The following is a 20,609-nucleotide window of genomic DNA, read 5'->3' on the forward strand; positions in this document are numbered from 1 at the left end:
AATTTTTTAAATCCCAGCCCCCAAATATTCAAGACCCTGTAGTATAGCTCTTGCGTTAAGAGTAGGCCGAAATTCAAGAACACCTGTCGAAAAAGGGAAGGCCCCGCCGCATGATGTCCTCGGCTGTGCTGCAATGAGAAAATTTCACAATTCACTGGGACAAAATAATCACGGCCAGACTTAGGAGCGATGCCAAGTGGGTCAAACACATGGCGGAAGGAGATGCTGCACCGTATTCTCTGCTAGAGCAAATGCTAAGATGCGTTGGAGAGATTCAATGGATCCTGCATGCAGACACGTAGGTCAGAGCACTCACCTCTGGTTTTACAAACAGCACAGAAGGAGCCGTCGCAGTGATTCAGCAACAAGGGTGATGCCATGAGAAAAAGGGAGTCCACACCGGCCATAACAAACATCAACCTGTCTTTATTTTGTCATCTTAGACACAAGCATAATCTGAAAATTATCACAGCTAGATCCGTGCGGAACGTACAAGCACGATATGAGATATGTGAAACGTTGACCACAGGATGCAAAGCGTCCACCTCTGGCCTAAACCCTTTCGTAGCGACGCACTAAAGCAAGTGTCGCGAGTTAATTCCCATCTAAAGCGACGAAACTAGTTCCCCTCCACATCCGTGTCTGCTCCATGTGGCGCGCACGTTTACGCGGGCCAACGTCCATCGGGGGCTCGAGTACACTCTGTCTATCACGAGGAACGCGTTGCAACGCCGTGACAACGCAGCTGCAACTTTAGTGACGGTCAGGAAGTTAATGCGTCCGCAGCTATACCTATAAAGGGGAAGCACCTTGGATAGTGGCTGAACACAGATTTTCCCGACGCGTCGAGTAACATGCGTTAGACACCACCTCTACGCGCCCTTCGCCATTTAAGCGAGCGGTATAATCCCATGTCAGAACGGGTCACCGAGCCGAAGGTATGCGTGAACATAACGGAAAGCGAGGATGCTCTTGCTACGCAAAATACGGCTCCCGCACACGCAGAGCTTCCATTGCGATAGGCACAGTTCCTTCGGAAAATGCGCCGTGGCCCGGCGTGCATGGCTCTTCCAACTCGTGACTAAGCAAGCATTGCCCGGTGTCACGAGATAAGCCAGGCTAGCCTAGCGCGCGTCGTCGAGCTTTCGGGCAGCGTGAGCGCCCACTTTCGCAGGCCGGTGAGGAGTACGCAGGCGGTGACAAGCACCGCGCCCGACACGGTGAACCGGTCGGGTACCTCGCCGAAGAAGGCCACCTGCCAGATAAACACGAACACGATGTCGGCCGCCGAGCGGACCACGGACACGGGCCCTGCCTGCTCCAGCTGCAAGGCTCGCGTGAGCAGCAGCTGGCCGCCGAAGCTGAACGCCCCTAGCACCACGAGCAGCCAGCGATCCAGGCCGCAGCGAGGCAGCTCGACGTGTGTGGTGAGCAGCGCGATGGTGGCCGTCTCCAGGATGGCCACCCAGCCGAAGTTGAACATGATGACCGAGTGGTGGACGCCCTTGACCTTGCGCACCACGATGTACACGCTGGCGCCGAACACAGTGGAGGAGAGCGCGGCCACCACTCCTCGCGCTTGCACGGGCCCCCCGCCGCCGAAGAGAAGCGGCAGCTTGGTGATGAGCGCCAGGCCGACCAGGGTGACGAGCACGGCGGCCACGTGGAAGAATCCGCACGGCTCCTTGAGGAACAGCTTGGCCAGCGCGGACACAAACACGGGCACGCTGAAGATGATGACCGACGCGTCGGCGATGGGCATGTAGTGGATGGCGTAGAAGCGCAGGAACAGGCTGGTGGCGCCCAGCAGGCCGCGCAGGATCAGCAGCCGCCGCACACCCTTGGTGCCCAGCGGCGGCTCGCGGCTGACCACCACCAGGGGCGCAGTGAACACCAGGATGCCCAGGAAGCGCACAACTGCCAGTTCGGCCGCAGGGATGTAGCTGCAAATGATTCGAACGCCACGAATGGTGTCAATTCACCAAAACACAACGTGGCCGCCTCGGTACATATGTTGGAATACGGTATACCATAGGCTTCATTGAAATGGACACGGGACGAGGAAAGCCAGACCATAATAAAGCATGTGCACTATGTAAAAGGAACGGGATCAGCACCGTCTTCCTCATTTCCTCTATGCCATTCTTGAGGTACACATGTTTTACATTAAAATTACAAAACTCAAATCGCTTCTCTCACAGCCACTTTTGTGTTTCGTCGGCACTAATTCAATGACCATGCTTATTCGGCAATGTCAAGACGTACTCGATGATATTCAGCGTGGAGACCACAGAGCAAGACGGACAGGAGCGCCGATACATGCACTAGTAAGCATGTTTCCTCCGCTATATTTTGCGAAGCAGCGCGACCATGAGCTTCCGCTCGTGTCCTCTCATCCGAATCTCAACTGTGATTCTTCTCTCAGTCCTCTGCTCCCGGCCAGAAGCCTAACAGCACCGTGGCTGCAGGACGTACTACGTCCATATGTGCCTCAAAATGCTATTGAAAACAAAAAATGATGTAAAGAAAGATTACCTTAAAATCAAGTCAATGGTATGCTTTATATAAAATACCAGGTAGTATTCTCGGCCCGCCGACTAGAATAATTGTAGGCAGATAATTGTCGTGATTTAGCTGTTGGTCCGTTTTGACTTTCCCCAACATGTGTTAATCCTGACGCTTTCAAGTTCCTATATAATTTTCTATCTTCATCGAGCCAAGAATTTGCCGAAAGTGTCGATTTTAATACACCCAATGTCCAGTTGGACAAGGCCAAATGCTTTGTGAGTGAATCGAGTGCTCTATCGGCAGAGTTTCTTAGCTAATATTGATGACTTGTGTTAACTTGTCACGGAGCCAACAAGGCAGGGGAGTAGCGGTGCTTCTATTCTCGACTTAATTTTCGCCAACCAACCACCTTTCATTAGTGACGTTATATTCACTCTCGGAGTAAGCCACCATAACTGCGTTGTTGCGCAGCTAGCACCTGTTACAGAAGAGCACATGCGGGATCCAGAAGAGTTACAAAAAGGCTGACTATATTTTCATTTTACCTATAAGGTTGGATCCTTCTTACCGAAATTCGATGTAACTAGCTCAAAATCTTCGACTGTAACGAACTACGGATGATGTTCAAATATAGACTTGAAAATAATTTACCAGTACGTTCTTAGTAAATGCACAACAAAAGACAAGCCGGCAAGGCTTGGGAAACTCGTGAGACTAAGTTATCAACAAAAGACACAAACGCACCACCTCCTGAAAAGGTACAAAAAAGTAAGAATCGTGCCGTTTATGACTCCTTAAGGCGTTTGATAAATAAAGAAATTAAGAAAGTATAGTAAGTCACAGCTATTTTAACGGCCTGGAAGCTAATGTACAGACAAATTCCAAGAAAATGTGGACATTTTTAAAATTCCATGGGACTGAACCGGTAAGAGTCCCAATCTTAGTAGACCGTTGTGGTGCTATGGTAGATGACGATTACCAGAAGGCCTGCTCCTTAACCGGTTACTTCTAGCCGATTTCCGCTCTGCTCTGCCCAGGGGACCATCCGTGGCGCTATGTACTGGTATGCCTGACCGGGTTATTGTGCGGAATTGTGTCTCAAAGCAGCGTCAAGATGTTTAACATGGTTCTGTAGGAGCACTTGATGGCCTTTCTTGGTCCAATGGGACGCGTTTTTGAAGATAGCGAAATATACAAGCCGGTGGAGGAATTAACCCTCTCATGCATGAATTAAACTCAGTGTGTAAAAAAATTATTTATCGTTTAAAAATGCCACTATATGCCACAAAGATCACAAAAATAATTTATTTCAAGCAATCAACAACATCCTTATTATATTTTTGATGTGTCCCCATATGAGGACAACATGCCGTAAGGTGGTCTAGGTAATTGGCTTAAGTGCGCAACAAAGTAGCGACAGTCTCAAAAATATAGAGCTTTCATACCAGAACACTGAAAGCGGCAACAAATCACATTGAAAGGATGACGATGGGTCTTGCATACTCTGCTTATGCGCTGTGGAAAGACTTAAAGCACTCTGGACATAGAGAGACGTTGCAGCGACCGCAGAGGTACCTTGTCTTGCTACGGCAGGCAGGATTTCGACAGCGGCTGGCGTACTTCTGGATGCTCTTCTTCAGGAAATGCTGCCCGCCATCCAACCTTTTTTCCAGTGACACATGGTGAAGCACCCTTTTCTTTAGGGATGGTGGAGGAGGATCGTTGGATGGGCGGCCTCGTCGCTTCGAGCTCTGCGCTACTTCACCGCGGAATATGAGCGCCTTGACAACGCGACTTCGGAACTCAAGTTGGTCCATATATTGGTCCCTGCCTTTGACCCACCTCCATACAATCCAGGCGCTCACAATTAACTGCCGCCTTTAGTAGGTGGAAGAACATTCTCAAGTAGCCCCTTTTGTTCTACACGTCATTTCTGTACCTTGCAATCAAGGAATTCATGATGTCGACACCTCCCATGTGTTTGTTGTATACTTCCACGGAGTATGACCTGGTGACATCGATTACTTTTCTTTCTTTCCTGTTGAATCTTTTCGTAGTACCTTCAAGGTCCCGTCCTGCATAGCTTGAAACAACGTGAACAAGCGAGTTATCCAGCCACCTTGTCACCGTGATGTCGTCCGCTGATGTGCAAATGGATGTACTTACCCTTCCGAGCGCTTTCAGCTCCTTTTCATCTGCTCATTGCAGACGGTTTGCTCGGCATGTCCCGACAAACATTATGCCATCCTCTTTCAGTTTCCTGACGAAGGCCATGAATGTGAAGAAGTTATCGGCATAATGATTATGATCTTTTTTTCCGTGAAGTCCCTCGGACAGTCTGATGACATCACCCGCCATGCCATATTCGCCTGAAACTTTGCATCGTTCCTCGCTTGCCCCTTGGTAGACTTCCTAGCAATAAATGTAACCCGACACTCCTGCTCTCACCCACACCTTGGAACCCCAGAGCTTCGGCTTGCTGTGCAGGTACTGCGTTATGGAAGAGCGCCCTTTGAATGGTATCACCATCTCGTCCACGGATTGGTATTCTTCAGTATCAATTGCAGAGCAAAATGCCAGAGCAGACTGCACCGCAAACGCAAAGCGCGGGAACATGCAGGCGCTTTGAGCCCACGCCTGGCATTCTGCAAGTAAAGTTTTTGAGTGGCGCTGTAGGGAAGGCTTCACCTTCAATGCATGATGTCCCCACTTGAGGACACATGTTCTCTTCTCTGTATACAAGTCAAAATCGAGAAACAAATGGCAACAAATCTCACTGACAAATTTCAAGAGTTATACTTGGCGCAGATAATTTTTATAGTCGAAAAGAGCTATCGCCTGTCAAGGAATTAATTGTTGTTTCTTAGAAAGATTCAGAGACCTCAAACAAGCCTACTCCCCCTCAGAGCCTGGCGTTTGAAGAAACATGGACAGCTAGTGCCATCTGTGAAACATGTTAGGAAACTTCACATGTACTCTGCTGAGGACTCCATGCGGCAGTGACACGCTCCGAGTGACTGAAGGAATTTTATAGCCGGATAAATATGTGTCCTCATATGAGGCCCGTATGCATGAGAGGGTTAACTGCGGATATATTGATTGTTATTGTGCAGCTTTACAATATGTAAAAAAAACAAAACAAAAAACCTTTACGCTTAAGAAATCTTTCCCAGGATTTGTCCATCATTTTTGGGTAGATAGCAGGTGATTGCGCAGGACACCTTGACCGCCTCTGGCGTCAGCGAACGCGCCTGCATGCCTACACACGGCGTTGGTAGTCCGATACAGTACGCGGTTTGTTTATTGTGCTGTGTGAGGTCTTCAATGTAAACCTTTGTATCTTTGGAAGCATTTACGAGAGAAAGCGTGCGTGGCAGCAGGCCGAATTACACGTGAATCTCGCGCGCCTCCAGGAAGCATCCAGCGGAGGCCTTCCGGGAGTACGTAAAGCTTCCCAACACACTTTTATCGACGTGTTCTAAATATAGACTGCCTTCAGAACGACGTAACATGCACTGTCACACTTTTCTTGAGAGCGGTAGTCTCCAATGGTGCACTGCGAAACGAGAAAAGAACATTAAGATCTGTTTACATGTGTTTCTTGGGTCGCGCTCCTCTATAGCACCTCAATACGATTCGCGTCGATTTGCATTTTGTCTGGCCTGTACAATTATGTTTGGAGTTAATGTTTTATTTCTGCTTTAAATAATTGAGACGTCTATACAGTTCTGCTGCATTACCATTGTGCATACTCGTATATTCCTTGCTATTAGTTGTATCCCGTGATCAACCTGCTCTCCATTTAATATTTTTCATTACTCTTTGTCAATCCATGCAACTTCCTTTTGATTTTGTGGTTTAACTTCTTTCCGTTTTTCTGTTTTTGCTTTGTTTTTCTCCAAGCCCTGTTATCCCGTCCTGCCGCTGCCAGAAATGGGACTTAGGACATGACAAGCTGCTCTGCTAAGCTTTTGTCGTCAAACTTGCCTATACTTCACTACATGCCGTTTATGAGCTACAAATATTGCATAAATACTGGCCAGCATTTAACACCCAAACCCCTTCACTTTTTCTTTTCTTTTTCATATCGGCGACCCGCGGGACAGCCACTCTGATGGGCTACGCACGTACTTGAGCTTCTTGACGATGACGGTGCAGATGGAGAAGAAGAAGCTCGAGAGTGACGAGAATGCCAGCCCCTTGTACATTTGCCACGAAGAGCCCGTGTCCTCGTCGGCTTCACAGCTATCTGCTTGGTCGCCGCTCCGCTGGCAGAGCTGCTTCCGCGCCGCGGCGGCCGTGGAGTCATCGTGCTCGGCAGCTTCTTCGTCGGCGGCCGGCTGCAGCAGCGGCAGGGCCAGCGAACTCGACGAGCTCGGCATCGGCCGGATGGGCACCACCGCAGGCTCCGCTCCTCCTCAGCACACTTCATCGCCACAGGCCATCTGCGAAACCACAGCAAAAGGAGATTTTATACTATATGCAAGCTGCCCTTTCGCTTCCAAGTCGCAAACAATACGGAACTGTATTTAGTCTATAACGTTCATCCACTGCACCAGGCCGCTACAACCGGAAAAAGGAATCGATTGAATTAACACTGGACAAGATAAAAGCAGCATGTCGTCACGCAGGAGCACATCCCTTTAACATTTTCGCTTGTGCAGTGAATCACAGCAACACACTAAATACTGGATCACAAACCCAGATCGCCGAACATATAATAAGCCCACGAGGAGCCGACAATCATAGCAACAGCTGCTGTCGGAGCACTCATATTTTTTTACTTGACTTTAGTGCGCAAACCTACAACATTTGTAAACGTTCTAGCATTGTATTATCTAAAAACTTGTGCAACTGTTCTATACTGGCTTCGTTGTAAAGTCAGCAACAGTCGACTTTACAACGCTCGCTCTAAGCGTTGCGGGGAAGATGAGCCAACACGAAGTCTATTTAAACGACTCACCGAAATCTGTCACCGTCAATTCTTCCTTAATTAGCAGTACGGGAAGTACAGGGTTGGTGTCATCCCTTTTTACTACACGCTATAAGCAGCTCACTTTCGCAGTATATCGCCAGCAGCTAAAACAGGCGGACAGAGTGCAAGTGAACAAGCAAACAAGTATTTTTGTAAAACATAAAGCACGCGCACATGATGCAAGGCAGAAGTAAGAAAAACAGCCACCCGAGTAAAATGTATTTTCTCTTGAATACGACTCCATCTCACTGACTGCTCGCTTGTCAGCAAGGCTGCGGCATCTAGTGCCAACGTTCCGCTGTCATGTCATCACTATGACCAAGCCTCCGCATCGAAGTCTTGACCTAATGCTAATACCAGTCACGATTAGCCACTCCAAAACTAAGTTGTTTTTTTACAACGTAACGTGACTCACGTATCTTACGCTTGATTGTGTTATCGTGTCCAAGAGAAGCGTTGATCATGCGGCAACACTATCTTCTTCTTCTTGGCCCTTTGAAACTTGACATATACGCACATGAGGGGATTGGACAAGGTGTAGTGGCATACACATATAAATTTCCACAGGCAATTACATAATAATAATAATAATAATAATAATAATAATAATAATAATAATAATAATAATAATAATAATAATAATAATAATAATAATAATAATAATAATAATAATAATAATAGCACCAAGCGGGACTTTTGAAAAATGTAGCTTAAGTACTAGTTTTGGTTGAGCTTCGGTGAGAATCGGCTTAGCCCATACCCAAAATTAGTTTAGGGCGTTCCAGACACTGTCGGTGGCCCACCCGAAAATTGCCTTTTTTCCAGTTCGAAAATTGAGCTGACTTTTACCATACCCACGTCCACAACCGACTTGGCCACTCCTAAAATTATTTGTCCCATCTCCAAAATTTCCGTTGATCACCTCCAAAATTGACTTGTTTTTGTAAACTGGTTGAGTCCCCGGTTTCTTGCGCAGGATCCTGTAAAGATTCCTTTACCTTCTCGGGAAGCCGCTCTGGGTTCCTTAGTTTGGTTTGGGTTTCAGGGTTTAACGTCCCAAAGTGACTCAGGCTATCAGGGTATCAGGGACGCCGTGTAATGGAGGGCTGCGGCTAATTTCAACCACATGGGGTCCTTAACATCTGCTGACACTGCTCGGGTGCCTTGCTGCCTCACACAAGAGATGAGCGCCATATTGTGACATGACATCACACTTTTAAGGAAAAACGAGTCGTTCAATAACGAAGCTCGAAAATTCATCCTTTATAGCGCCACCCCTAGAACAGCATGCTGCTGCGAGTTGTTCATGGTGATAGCAGCGCCTTTATTTGTACATGATTGCCATGGCTGGGATGGTGTACCGGTGGCTATGGCGCTCGGCTACTGGTGGCCAGATTGAATCTGCTGCGGCGGCCGTGTTTAGAAACACAAAAGCGCCCCGTTGCTGTGTGACGCCAGTGTACGCTAATGCAGAGTTCACCTCTGTGGCGTCCCCCATAGCCGCTGTGTCATTTGGGTACCGTTAATCTGAACATACCGCACATAACACGTATACCCCGTACAAGTAGCTCACTGCTTGTCTGTGTGTTTAGTTTCCACTAAGGACGATCAATCAGATAAAAATGTCTGCCTTCTCTCTCTTCCCTCTTTTCTTTCTGTATAAATCGTATACATATTGCAGCCATCCCATCTGGCCGCATGCCGAAGGCTCGCTGCAGAGGGTGGATACGCCCCTATAGACACACTTCCGAGATCTTCATGACCGTTCCATTCTTTTTTGTCTCTTTGTCACACATTAGCGGAGCTAAAAATTTGTCTCGCCATTGTAGGGATTGCGGTTGTTATCCGCTGTTTTCAAATGTCACATTTCTTGGGGCAAGGGTAAGGTAGAGCGCGAAGTTCTTGAAGCTTATCACATAAGTATGCAAGGAGATAATTGTATTAGCACAGCATCCATATCGTTGATGCAGAAAGAAATGAGTTATTTATCTCAAAGACCCTAGTACCTTGGCTATTTTTTTATTTTATTTTATTTTATTTTTTTCACTTTTATGCTGTGTGTTGGACGTCGAGCTGCGCATGCCTTGCTAGGTTTCTTGGGAAATGTTATTATTTCAATAAAGCCCAGTTGTTAGTTCCAGCGTCCGTGTGTACATCGTCTTCCTTCGTCTTCCTTCGTCTTCGTCCCTTGGCTGGTTTTTGTTCTCTAAGACTATGTACCAACTGACCCAGATTTCAACCCTCCTTCGTTCCATTTGGTTCAGCATGCACCCTGTCGCTATCAGTTTATAGTCTACACGCATATGAAAGTTTGCAGTCGCAGCAGGAGGCAATCATCATGCACCGGACGGCAACCACTCGCCACGCGGAACAGCATATAGCGTGTATATACGTACGGCCTCGTGTTCTGAAGTATCGAATAATATATGGCCCACGCATGCTTCAGCGCTCAAACTCATCTGCTGTCCTATTATGTAAGGAAAATATAAATTTATTATTTTATTTGCCAGGGCAAAATGAAATATTGTTTGCATATTCATCAAATACCAAATATTGTTTGCCAGGTAGAACGCTTGGAGGCATCTGCTGTCGAAGCGCGGCTCATTCATATTCTTCTGTCCGCGACTGCACGTATGTGACTCGGACAAAGAACAAGCGGACGCATTGAAGGACGGCGCGAGAAGCGTGCTTGATATTAGCTCCGTAAAATGCGTTGAACATCATCCGGTACGTTCGACACATGGACGTTTTCGTTTTTGAGGACAATAAATAAATAAATAATGTATTTTAAATACCGCGAGAAATTACAAAAGCCACGTTTCTCAACATGCTTGCGAAATTAAAAATGTAAGCTCCAGAGATGTCGGCTGTAGAGTATGAGACTAATCCTCCTCAGCGAAACGAGTTAAAATTTTTGCGTCATATTAGGAGAGCTATTTGTTATTGGTTTGTTGTATGCGCGCTCAGATTTACTTCCACAAGGCCAGCCTCTTAGCGTTAGCACTAATTCAAATTTCTCTACACACCCGCGATGCAGGATTCAGAAAAGACGGGAAGCCTCGGTGATTGCATTCCACATTTTCGCTGCCTGCAGGGTTGGAGGAAGTCAGACACGTTGCTAGCGTGCCATAATAGAGTGAACTTAATTCACAAAGATTTCTTTTAATTTATCACTTCTTGCCTTGGTCCCGTACCGGCCCCTGCTTTCATGGATTGTCGTAATGAGTAATTTTCCAACCGAAACTGAATCGAAGAATGCGCGTATGTGGTGCAGACAATTAACAGCAAAAGACAATGGACGGATATTGCGTCCGGTATATAGTCTGAATTCAGGTGTCTCTGTAATGAGTCACGAACTGCCATACGTATACAAAATCCTCAGTTGCAATTTGGCATTTGGATTAAGCGGTAAAAGTTCAAACATCATTATTCTTTCGCTGTTTTTTAAACGTTAATCTGTTTTCGCAGCTCCACATGGGCTATAACGAGCTAAGCTTGATTTTGTAAACCAGGCAACAACCTTTACGTTTCATCAGGTGAACTGATTCATTCTGGCAGAGGTGCAAGTTCGTACGCTCATGCTTTGATTGCCAACGTCGCAAGCTCGCCCATCGCCATTCGACCGGCCCCATGCAGCCTCTCACTTGCCTATCCAGGCCTTTCGACCGAGTACCTCTACAGCCCGCTTCCCTACACTGTAGCCGGAAACCGCTGGGTCATTGTATACCGGTAGATCATCTTACCCGCTACGCCGAAAACGCCACTCTACCTGCTGCTACGGCATGCGATGTTGCCGCCTTCCTCTTACACCACTGCATACTTCATCACGGAGTGCAGCGGGACTGCTGAGCGACCGTGGTCGTGCATTTTTATCTGAAGTAGTTTCGTCCCTCTAGCAGCAATGTAACATCATTTATTGCACTACAACGGCCTATCACCCGCAGACTAATGGTCTGACCGAAATATTCAACCTAACACTAGGCGACATGTTTTCAATGTACAGTCTTTGTCAAAAGTGTACAGCCCAAGGGTTTTGAGCCACTTGAGAGGTCTGGTTTTGACGACCTGCAAGCGGCTATCTTGACAGCCCTATAGTAAGCGAGCCCGCCATACAATAAATCTCGTTATAAAACAAATTTTTATAGCCCAACACCACATGTTCGTTATGCAATGAAAGTTTATTTAAATGAAGCGCTTATAAGAAGAATCCTGACTCAACCTTTTAATTTGCACGTAACGTCATTTACCCACGCATGAAATGTCACTGCCGGGTAAAACGTCTTACCGAGCTGCGCACTGACACCCCGTTTCTAAAAAAAAAAAAAGGACAAAACAAAACAAATTTGTTACGGTTATTACGGTCTCTTTTTTTACGGGCATTATTTTCTTCCATGGCGCTTATAAAAGAGGGGGGAGAGCAAATTCGATTTGACTTCTTCGAAACGCCATCTTTGTTGCTACAAGTTGCAATCAAGGTCAGGGGCGTAAAAAAGCAGCTGAAAAAACTGCAGACATTTACGATACTCGGTAATGCGAATTCTGAATGCACGTCTCCAGGTAAGTCGATTCTGCCATACATGCAATACGTGTTGGCTTAAACACTACTCTTTATTTTCCCCATACGTGATCATCAACGTTCTTAGATAAGAGACATTGGTGATCATATATGTCAGCTGACACACCTTTCCCTGCTCTTGAATGTTACGAAAGGAGACCTGTGATCTGAGAAGTGACATGTGCTCTTCGGTTGCAGGACCAACGCTTTGTTCTAAAAGGAGACATCTATCCATGTGTTACTTGAGGTCACAGCAGTGGGAGGAGTCGATGTGCCTCGTCGACCTCGTCTCAGGCGGCTAGTTGGCGACGTCGGCACGTTTCTCTTCTACGCGCTCATATCGCACCATGACATATTAGGCATCATACAGCGAAAACTGAGCGCGACCCTTTCGCCTGCCTCCTCCGTACCCTCCTTCTCCACTCACCACCTACATTTCCGTCTTTCGTTTTTTTCTGCCCCTGCCACTGCTCTTCTCTATCTCTCCCTCTCTCTCCAGCCGCATTTTTCATCCTCGCCCTCATGTCGTGTAATTATTTCGTTCTGGCAATAAATACTTACTTTTGCGTTAGTCATCTGCTTCATGTTGCGTTCACAGTACTTCATGCTGTTTAGTCTTGAATATGGCATGCTATAGCACAATTATACTTCCTTTGAACGAACGACGAGGTGGTAAGTAGCCGAGCCCTGTTTCTTCGTGCAAATACACAGCAGCAACGACAGGCGTTGACGTCGTCTCCGCGCGACGTGTCGCCAAGGAATATCATCCCAGGCGGTTGCCGCTTTATTATCCAGCTTACGTATCCGAGCAACCCTTTTTCTAGGACGGAAGGTAGTTACTCGTAGATACAGCGGGTCGTGCGTCGTAATCACTAGTACCAGAGAACTACGTTACTTCGACTCGGGACCTGCAGGCAACCAGCACATACTCGACTGCACTGGCCACTTGTGCTGCTAGGTGCTTAGTATAGCGCCTAGGTATCATGTTCCTGCACAAGCGGAACTAAGTCACCGCATTGCCTACCGGGCAAATCTCGGAGTCCCCCTCCCACGTGCCCAATAACCTGCATGCTGGATAACCGCCACATCGCGCCCAGCTGCCTCAATTGACAAACCTGAGCTAGAGATGCGGGAAGCAAAAAATAAAAGGATCTGCCTCATTCTGTTACATAGGAAGATTAGGCATATAGTATATACCAAAAGTGATACGCATATAGTTGTGCCACCTGCCTACGAGTATGACCAAATCCACCTGATTATTTAATCAACAAAAAGCTATTTCTGGACTGTTTTTTCCAGCTATGTTGTCGTTTTTCCGGCAGCAAAAGAAGCGTTTATCATGGATGAGAGGTAGACTGTTCCGATAATTATTCAAACTCGTGACGTCCTTATCACAAATATTCTGTGATCGGCGCGCCATTAAAAGTGAGTGGCGGTGTAGCCTAGCCTCTGTGATCCGCGAAGCGGGACACTTGCTTTCGGTGATGGCGACATCTGTATTAGTGCCAAAGCACTCATCCATCCATCTCTCCTCAAATTTGATTGTGTAATGCCTCCATACCTGGTTGTCACAGCAACTGTGACAACAGCCGTCGCCGCCGAGCCACAGAAGTGGCGAATGGGACGATGTCATATACAACAGATACTCCTGTGGCAGATTTTCCTCCTGTACTGCTTCTTGTGCGCCATTTGCTCGTACGGCGTCACTAACGGACATTCATTTGGCCCTCTTTCGTATATACCTCCAGTTGTACGTCGTGAAATAGAGACGCTTAACACTTTTTCAAACTCTGCCTAGACTCTCAATGTGAAAGAACCAAGCAAAATCGTCAAGCGGAGTCTGCGGAACTTGAAGATCCAAGTCATAAGAACTGAAGAGAAAACGTGAGAGGCAGAAGATGGTACGAGCTGCTAGAAGGAACGAAGACGGTACGAGGCGGCGAGGCTGCCTTGGGGCTGACCGTAATCGAAAGCACGTTCAACGCACTGTCCATCCGGAACGTCGCATCGCTTTCGCACAACCATCGGTTTAACCATGCTTACCTAAACCTTCCCAACTTTGCCTCATGCACGCCCCGCTTTCAGTGACAGTGGTGCATGACTGCGCTACTCCATCGATACAAGTCAGATTGCCAATAATACAAAGCCCCCCCTCTGGCCCCGTTTAACGAAAAAATTGGAGTCGGCGTTGGTAGCGAGCCCACACAAGCATGTCTCTAAAAGGTGGTAGTGTTGGCAGGTAGTACGGCAGAGCACTGAATGGCCGGCAGGCTCTGTGACGTCACAAAACCGCATGACATGGCCTAGCTGGCAGGAGCTCCCGGTTGGGTAGCTCCTGCGAGATAGGAGCTTTCGATGCCAATCAATCATTCTGGGACCCTTGGACCCCAAGTCCGACGCGTTATCACTTATAGGCCAAGCAAATCACGTTCGTACGGGTTGGTTAAAGCGGGGCTGTACATCTATGTCGGCCGCAGCACGTCGTAGCACGTCGGGAAAAACGACGTCCATACACTCTTTTGCACTGCGGACAAGGACCACATAGTACGGACCACGCGTCCCGTACACGCCTCGTACAGGTAAGACGATGCCGGGTTACTGTCGAAGGCACTTCTAGAGCGCATGCAGCATTGTTCTTCAGGGAAAATTCACTGGTGCGCAACTGACACATTGTTTCAAGCTGAAACGTTGGCGCAGCTTCTGACCTTATACCGCGCGTTGACAGCACTCTCACCGGACACGTCAACTGATGTCGACGTGCCGGTATTTGTGAATAAGCAATAAAGAAAACCTTCCTCCGTTTTTTTTTCTTTAAATTTTTTTTCTCCACTAAGCGGGGTTAACGAGTATTCATTACCATCTTTTAAAGTGCCAAATTATTATGCGATGAGATAGAAATCCTCACTGGAGCAAAAACCTGGCATAGACAGTTCACATACTTTTCACCTCATCGGCCAGGCTAAAGTTATTAGCTACGGAGTAACGTTGGTTGGCAGGTGCTTACTAATAGAGGGAGGGAAATATCTCTCCTTTTTTCTGGGGGTGGCGAGATGAGACCGATAGGGTTGCCACTGCTAGAGCCTGTCATCTGTCAAGGTCGGTACATGGAAAAGCCAGCTGCGTCCATTACATTAGTGGTGCGGGAGAGATCCCGCTTAGGACCTCAATCTACTCTGTCAGGGTTGACAGGTTACAAGGTGGAGAGAGAGGAACAGATAGGGAGGTGTTTCTCCTAATAGGAGGCTGGGACCGCAAGATGATAGCATCAGGAAGATGAAATATTGTAAACAATTTAAAAGACGTGAGCGGTGATGCACAGTATGTGCAGTCACGCATTTTACGCAATGTATGGTATCGGTGATATGTATCGTTTCCATTGAGCGGCCGTGATAGTATACCCTTTGTGGTAGCTGACAATAGATTACTTATGCAGTTTAACTGTCACATACAACGGTAATTAGGTGTGCTAGAAGCTTCTGTTCTCAGGCTGCATAAACGTGGAGTACAGTACAGGGTGCAGTACATGCGTGCAGTAATTAGATAATTGCGCAGGTATAGATTGACGCAGAGCGTGAGCCTTTAGGCGTGGCCTCCTACACCTTGGGCGTGGCACAAAAGAAAAATAGCATTTTAACGAAATGACGTTAAAGGCCCCGATTACCAGAAATCCGGCGTCGGCTCCGGCATTGTGAACGAAAAATCACGAGCACAGCTTGGCAGGCGATAGCTGGTAGCTGACATGGCCGCGCAATGATATGAAATAGGGTTGCCTGGCGTTATATACATTTGGCAGGAGCTGCCAACTCGGGCCTCTCCTTTCATATGGGAGGGAACCAACCTTTTATATCGGAACCAGCCTGCTATTACCGTCGCATTCACGTTACCCCTACGACACACAGGTACGTTCATACGGCTTGGTTAGAGGGGAACTTTATATGTGGGGTGGTAGCCTATACACTAGGCGTCATATTCTTAAAGGCGGAACTTAAGTGTCCCCCATAATTTTTTCCGTGGCCTTAGCAACTTGGAAAGTTTGGATTCAAACCATGCCGTGTTGGGGAATGTTAGTGCTTGGAGGTGCAGACAGTTGCAGGGAAATATGTTTACGCTTTTTGGTAGCACTGAGCATTGAGTTCCATAAGATGCTTTCGAGGAAAATAGCGCCAAATTTTGGCGAATACTGCCTGCAAAATTTACGCTAAACAAAAGAAGTGACCTAGAGCGGCTCTTTCGTACGACATGGCAGCAAGTGTTATTGGCTATTAGTATTTCGACAGCTGGCTTCAGTTATTCGATCTATAACAAAGACACGCCCGATTCAATCCACGGCTTCATCGACCGATGGAGTCGAAATGCAGAAAAGGCCGTGCAAAGTGATTCTGATGTGCGTCAATAAAACCCAGGGAGTAGGAATTGGGTTTGTGGCGCAGACTACACAGTACGGCTAATGTGGCCAAATCTGATTAGGCTTTGACACCAGAATGAAGAAGCAGCGTGAGAAAGAGACAGCGAAAACAGACTCCTATGGTGAAGTAAAGTGAAAGAGGTCAGCGAAGAACATAATGAGAAGGCGACAGTTCCAATTTGACAGTTCCAATTTGAGTCGCAAACTTCTCACCACACAGAGCTGTGGTCCTGCGGGGCGCACTCATGTACTTGATGGAACTACGCGTCTTATACGTAAAAGCCTGGCCACGCAGAATATACTCACGGGCTAAGACGTCTCTCGACGCAGCTCACTGTTCTTGCAGTCCAGCTCGCGCGCTCGAAAGCTTATGCTGTGACTGACGACGCGTTGTTGTTGCTGCTGCTCGTACACGGCGCGCGCCGTGCGTGACAGCAGCGCACCGCCCCGCCGCACGAAGTCTGGATCTGATCAATCAAAGAGCTCGGCACACGTGGTCCGCTGCTGGCCGGCGGCGACACATTATACTCCACGCACTCGATCAGCCGGCGTCGTCGGGGGTCTTCACACCTCGTCGCTTTGTCTTTTTGTTTATCATTTCTGTTCTGCGCGTCTCTGCTTGTAAACGAGGTATAACACCGTCGCCCGCACGTTGGGTACGTTATTCGGGACTTTATTTTGAATAAACTCGTTTCATGATTTATTTTATAGGAAGGGAAAGGCGTGGTAACTGTCTCACTTGTTTTCTGTGGACACCACAACCGCGCCGTAAGGGAAGGGAGGAAGGTGGGAGTGAAAGCGGAAAGAGAGAAAGAGGAGCCGTAGTGGAGGGCTACGGAGTAATTTCGACCACCTGGGGATTTTTAACGTGCGCTGACATCGCACAGCACACGGACGCCTCTTCGTTTCGCCTCCATCGAAACGCAGCCGCCGAGGTTGGGTTCGAACCCGGGTACTCCGGCACAGTGGTCGGGCGTCTTACCACTGCACCACCCCGGCGGGGCTAACTCGTTTCAAATGCTCAGCGTTTTCCGAAAGGGAACTTTGGAGGAGGCGGCAAGGGAAGAAAAGATATACTATTACCCTCTGTGTGGACACCTGACCCCCCTAGCTTTGAATGCAGGGGTGAATGGAGAAAGAGACCTAGAAACGGAATTCCACAACGTAGAAATCGCTTTTGAGACAAATCCTTACCATTTCGTGACGGATGTTCAGGGAGGACGTTTTGCTCTTGCTGTTAGTGCTTATATGAATTTAACTGTACGGCAGGGTGTCTGCGTCTTCTGATGCAAGCACGCACATGCGAGCAATTGCCGCTTCGTGCACAGTTTATGGACTGAAGAGTGCTGTGTGATCTGAACTTTGCAAGAGCGATTTAGAAAACCGTGTTTAAAATTTCCCAACTACTCGAAGGTGCTCTTTCGCGGGGCTCTCCATACAGGCCGGCGAAGCGTCGGCAGCATGGCCTTGAAGCTGGCAAGGCGAAGAAGGTGTAGAGTACGGTTTCATTTACATTCATTTTCCCTTTGAGGAGAGCGGTAGTTCCCTTACGAATGAAATGTCTCCTTCTTATAGGAAGCTGCCCCAAAACAGTTTCCCGCAAGGCTCCCGTGTATATCATGCGATAGCAGTGCTCATGGGAACTTTGGGTGATCGAAATTTCCAGAGCCCTCAACTGCAGCGTTCCTAATAGTCGCTTTCTGACGTTAGGCCCCGCACACCAAAGCAATCCAGACAATAAGTGGTTTTCCAAAGAAAAAAAAAAGTTTCCTTGCGAGTGGAAGAAATGTTTCTCCCGTGAGAAGTTGCAGAGGCTCAAAGCTCCCGTCACGTAAATTTGTCCCATAAGTAAGCGGTAGTTTCCCCGCAAAAAACGAAAAAGAAGAAACACATGCTTCCCTAATAGAGAAGCTGCCTTAGCACTGTTTTCGTCACGCTGAAATTGTGTTGGAACACTGAGGACGTTTTAAGAAAGCTAACAGCCTTTTAACAACAATCCCTGATACCAGCAGAGCTCAGTTGACCCCTAGAATTGAGGTTAACGTGTGTCGCAAAGGCAACATTTGTCGGTCGCACGAATCTTGGCGGATAACAATAGTCCCATGTTTCGCACTCTATAGCGGGTCACTGGCGCAGCTGCATTTAGATGGGACAGTGCACGGGAATCAGACAGTGCGTGGGGCGGGAATGAAACGGTTAAGAATACATAAGCACACATGAAAGCGAAAGAAAGGCTTGCTTAGGAAGAACTGTGGAGAAATCGGCCTCAGCTATGGATCTCAGACTCGCTGCTACTTTACATTAGGGAAGAAATGGTGTGTCCCAAGAAAGCAGGTTACATGATTAGTGATCACGTAGGCTGGTAACAACACTGCGCCAGAAACGAACAAGCAACAAAAAGCTCCGGGTATATTCTCAAGCACCTCGCCAAATGCCAAAACTCCTAGAACACTTTCGGACTGCCCACTCTATCCGTGTCGTCATGCGCCATGGCCAAGCAAGATGGGTTGCAGCCGGTCACTGCTGCCCTGCGCCATATCGAAACTATGTGTGCTGCTTGAAATGTTCTGCGACGCAGCTTAAATATTTCTTCTCGTATCGACATCTGGATAAACGCCGCACATGTGGGTCGAGTGCTGCAAATGTGCTTTGCAAAGTGGAATTGCGAGCAAGTTGCAACACAGGACGGGGCAGCCTTTTAAACGTCATGAAGGCCGCCACCCAAGGGAGGAAACTACACACTTCAAAATAAACCACAGACAATAGTCGTCAATGACAGTGGCGAAATAAAGGCATTCTGTGCAATAAATTTTTTTATAGATTGTCTTATTTTTTTTTTATACCAAAAATGCAAGAAAGCCAGCCGTTGCACGTCAATGTCTATATTATTGGTTATTGCATCGCAGGATGGGCAGCTGATTATTAAAGAGCGAACATCTCCAGTTCGTGGATCGCCGTGCATGAAGAACCAGCTTTCACGCACGGCGCAAGCCAGGCCGGCAAGTGCTTTCCAGCACTGTTCCATCGAGGTACGTGACGTCACAGAGGGAGTGCGCTGGCCCATAGTGTTTTAAAGAGGGGGTTTTGCAAGTGCTTCCCTGACAATGGCCTGCTGTTGAAATGCGCTTAGGAAACGGCCAACGCCTTTGTTGCGAAACAATGAGACGCGTGTTGCACGGCATATTAAGGCAGTTCAGATTTAATGTTGTCGCCATCGTTCCCTGCCTCCCCCCCCCCCCCCCTTTTTTTTTTTTCATTTATTGCCATCGACGATTTGCACGGAATCGACGCCACGCTGCGATGGCGAGAGAGATTTCTATGACATCAAATGGCAGCCAGCAAGTAACGTGTGCTCATAAAACGACGACGTTTTCGTGTCTCCGGCGTGGTCTGAGAGCCTACGCGACAGCTGGCGGTCGTCTAGGAGAAAAGCAGGGTTGTTATGCATTACTTACAGTAACCCCTCCCCACCTCCCTCTCCCCAGAGCTTGCAATACATGCCCAGTTCTGTCGTTCCCGAGGCCTACGCGCGGTTGTCAAAAAAGAGAAAGAGAAACTGGGGGGACAACTAATGGCTCCCGCCAGTGGCTTCTGTGGCGGATATACTCATTCGCCCGCACTAACTCCTCCCCGATCCGTACCTTTGCTACTTTCGTAATTATTGTCTCTATTATCTCACACATACCCATTGCCATACAGTCGTAATTTGTGAAAGAGCATAGGACATAGATATAAAGCCCCGCTTTAACCAAGCCGTAGAAAGGCGCCTGCGTTCCGTGCCATTTTCACGAACACCCATATTGCAAGGAACGTACTGGAAGCGCTATGCTGCCACGAAGGGCCGGATGATCATGTTGTAGCTCGAACTTGCGAAGGCTTTCACGCGTGTCACACGAGACGCTCTTTGTACAGTGCAGTTCTACAATGTTCGGTAAAATGGCTTTAAAATAACTTCTGAACAGTGTTCAACGTAGACCATCATTAGTAAATGCCAGTCCGAGGATGCCAGTCTATTCATCCCCGGGGCAAGGTTGTCCCATGTCTCTTTGCTTTCTGCTTTCGGTCGCAACAACAGCCGTCGTCCACCACCGAAGAAGTGGCGGGTGCAATGACGGCCTACAACAGATGAAATTCGGTGGCAGGCTAGCCCCGCCGCAAGCGGCGGT

At 47.8% G+C, this 20,609-nt stretch overlaps 1 protein-coding gene across 3 annotated transcripts in view; it reads right to left on the reverse strand.

Annotated features, from left to right (window-relative positions):
- Positions 1 to 406: 406 nt before the first annotated feature.
- LOC146197475 (solute carrier family 35 member G1-like) overlaps positions 407 to 20,609 on the reverse strand; it is a 28,053-nt gene continuing 7,850 nt past the window's right edge. For 2 of the 3 annotated variants that reach the window (XM_084599308.1, XM_084599310.1), the window contains exons 2-3: positions 6,640 to 6,953; positions 407 to 1,943 (exon numbers count right to left, since the gene is read on the reverse strand). In XM_084599308.1, the coding sequence (XP_084455434.1) occupies positions 1,103 to 1,943; positions 6,640 to 6,890 (1,092 nt within the window). In that variant the 5' untranslated portion in view covers positions 6,891 to 6,953 and the 3' untranslated portion in view covers positions 407 to 1,102. Of the gene's footprint in view, positions 1,944 to 6,639; positions 6,954 to 16,749; positions 16,816 to 20,609 lie in introns of those variants that run through there. The other variant, XM_084599309.1, reaches the window with a different exon arrangement.

Source organism: Amblyomma maculatum, chromosome 3 (assembly GCF_055883805.1).
Source record: "Amblyomma maculatum isolate TAMU_Amacu chromosome 3, ASM5588380v1, whole genome shotgun sequence".
Lineage (NCBI taxonomy): Eukaryota > Metazoa > Arthropoda > Arachnida > Ixodida > Ixodidae > Amblyomma > Amblyomma maculatum.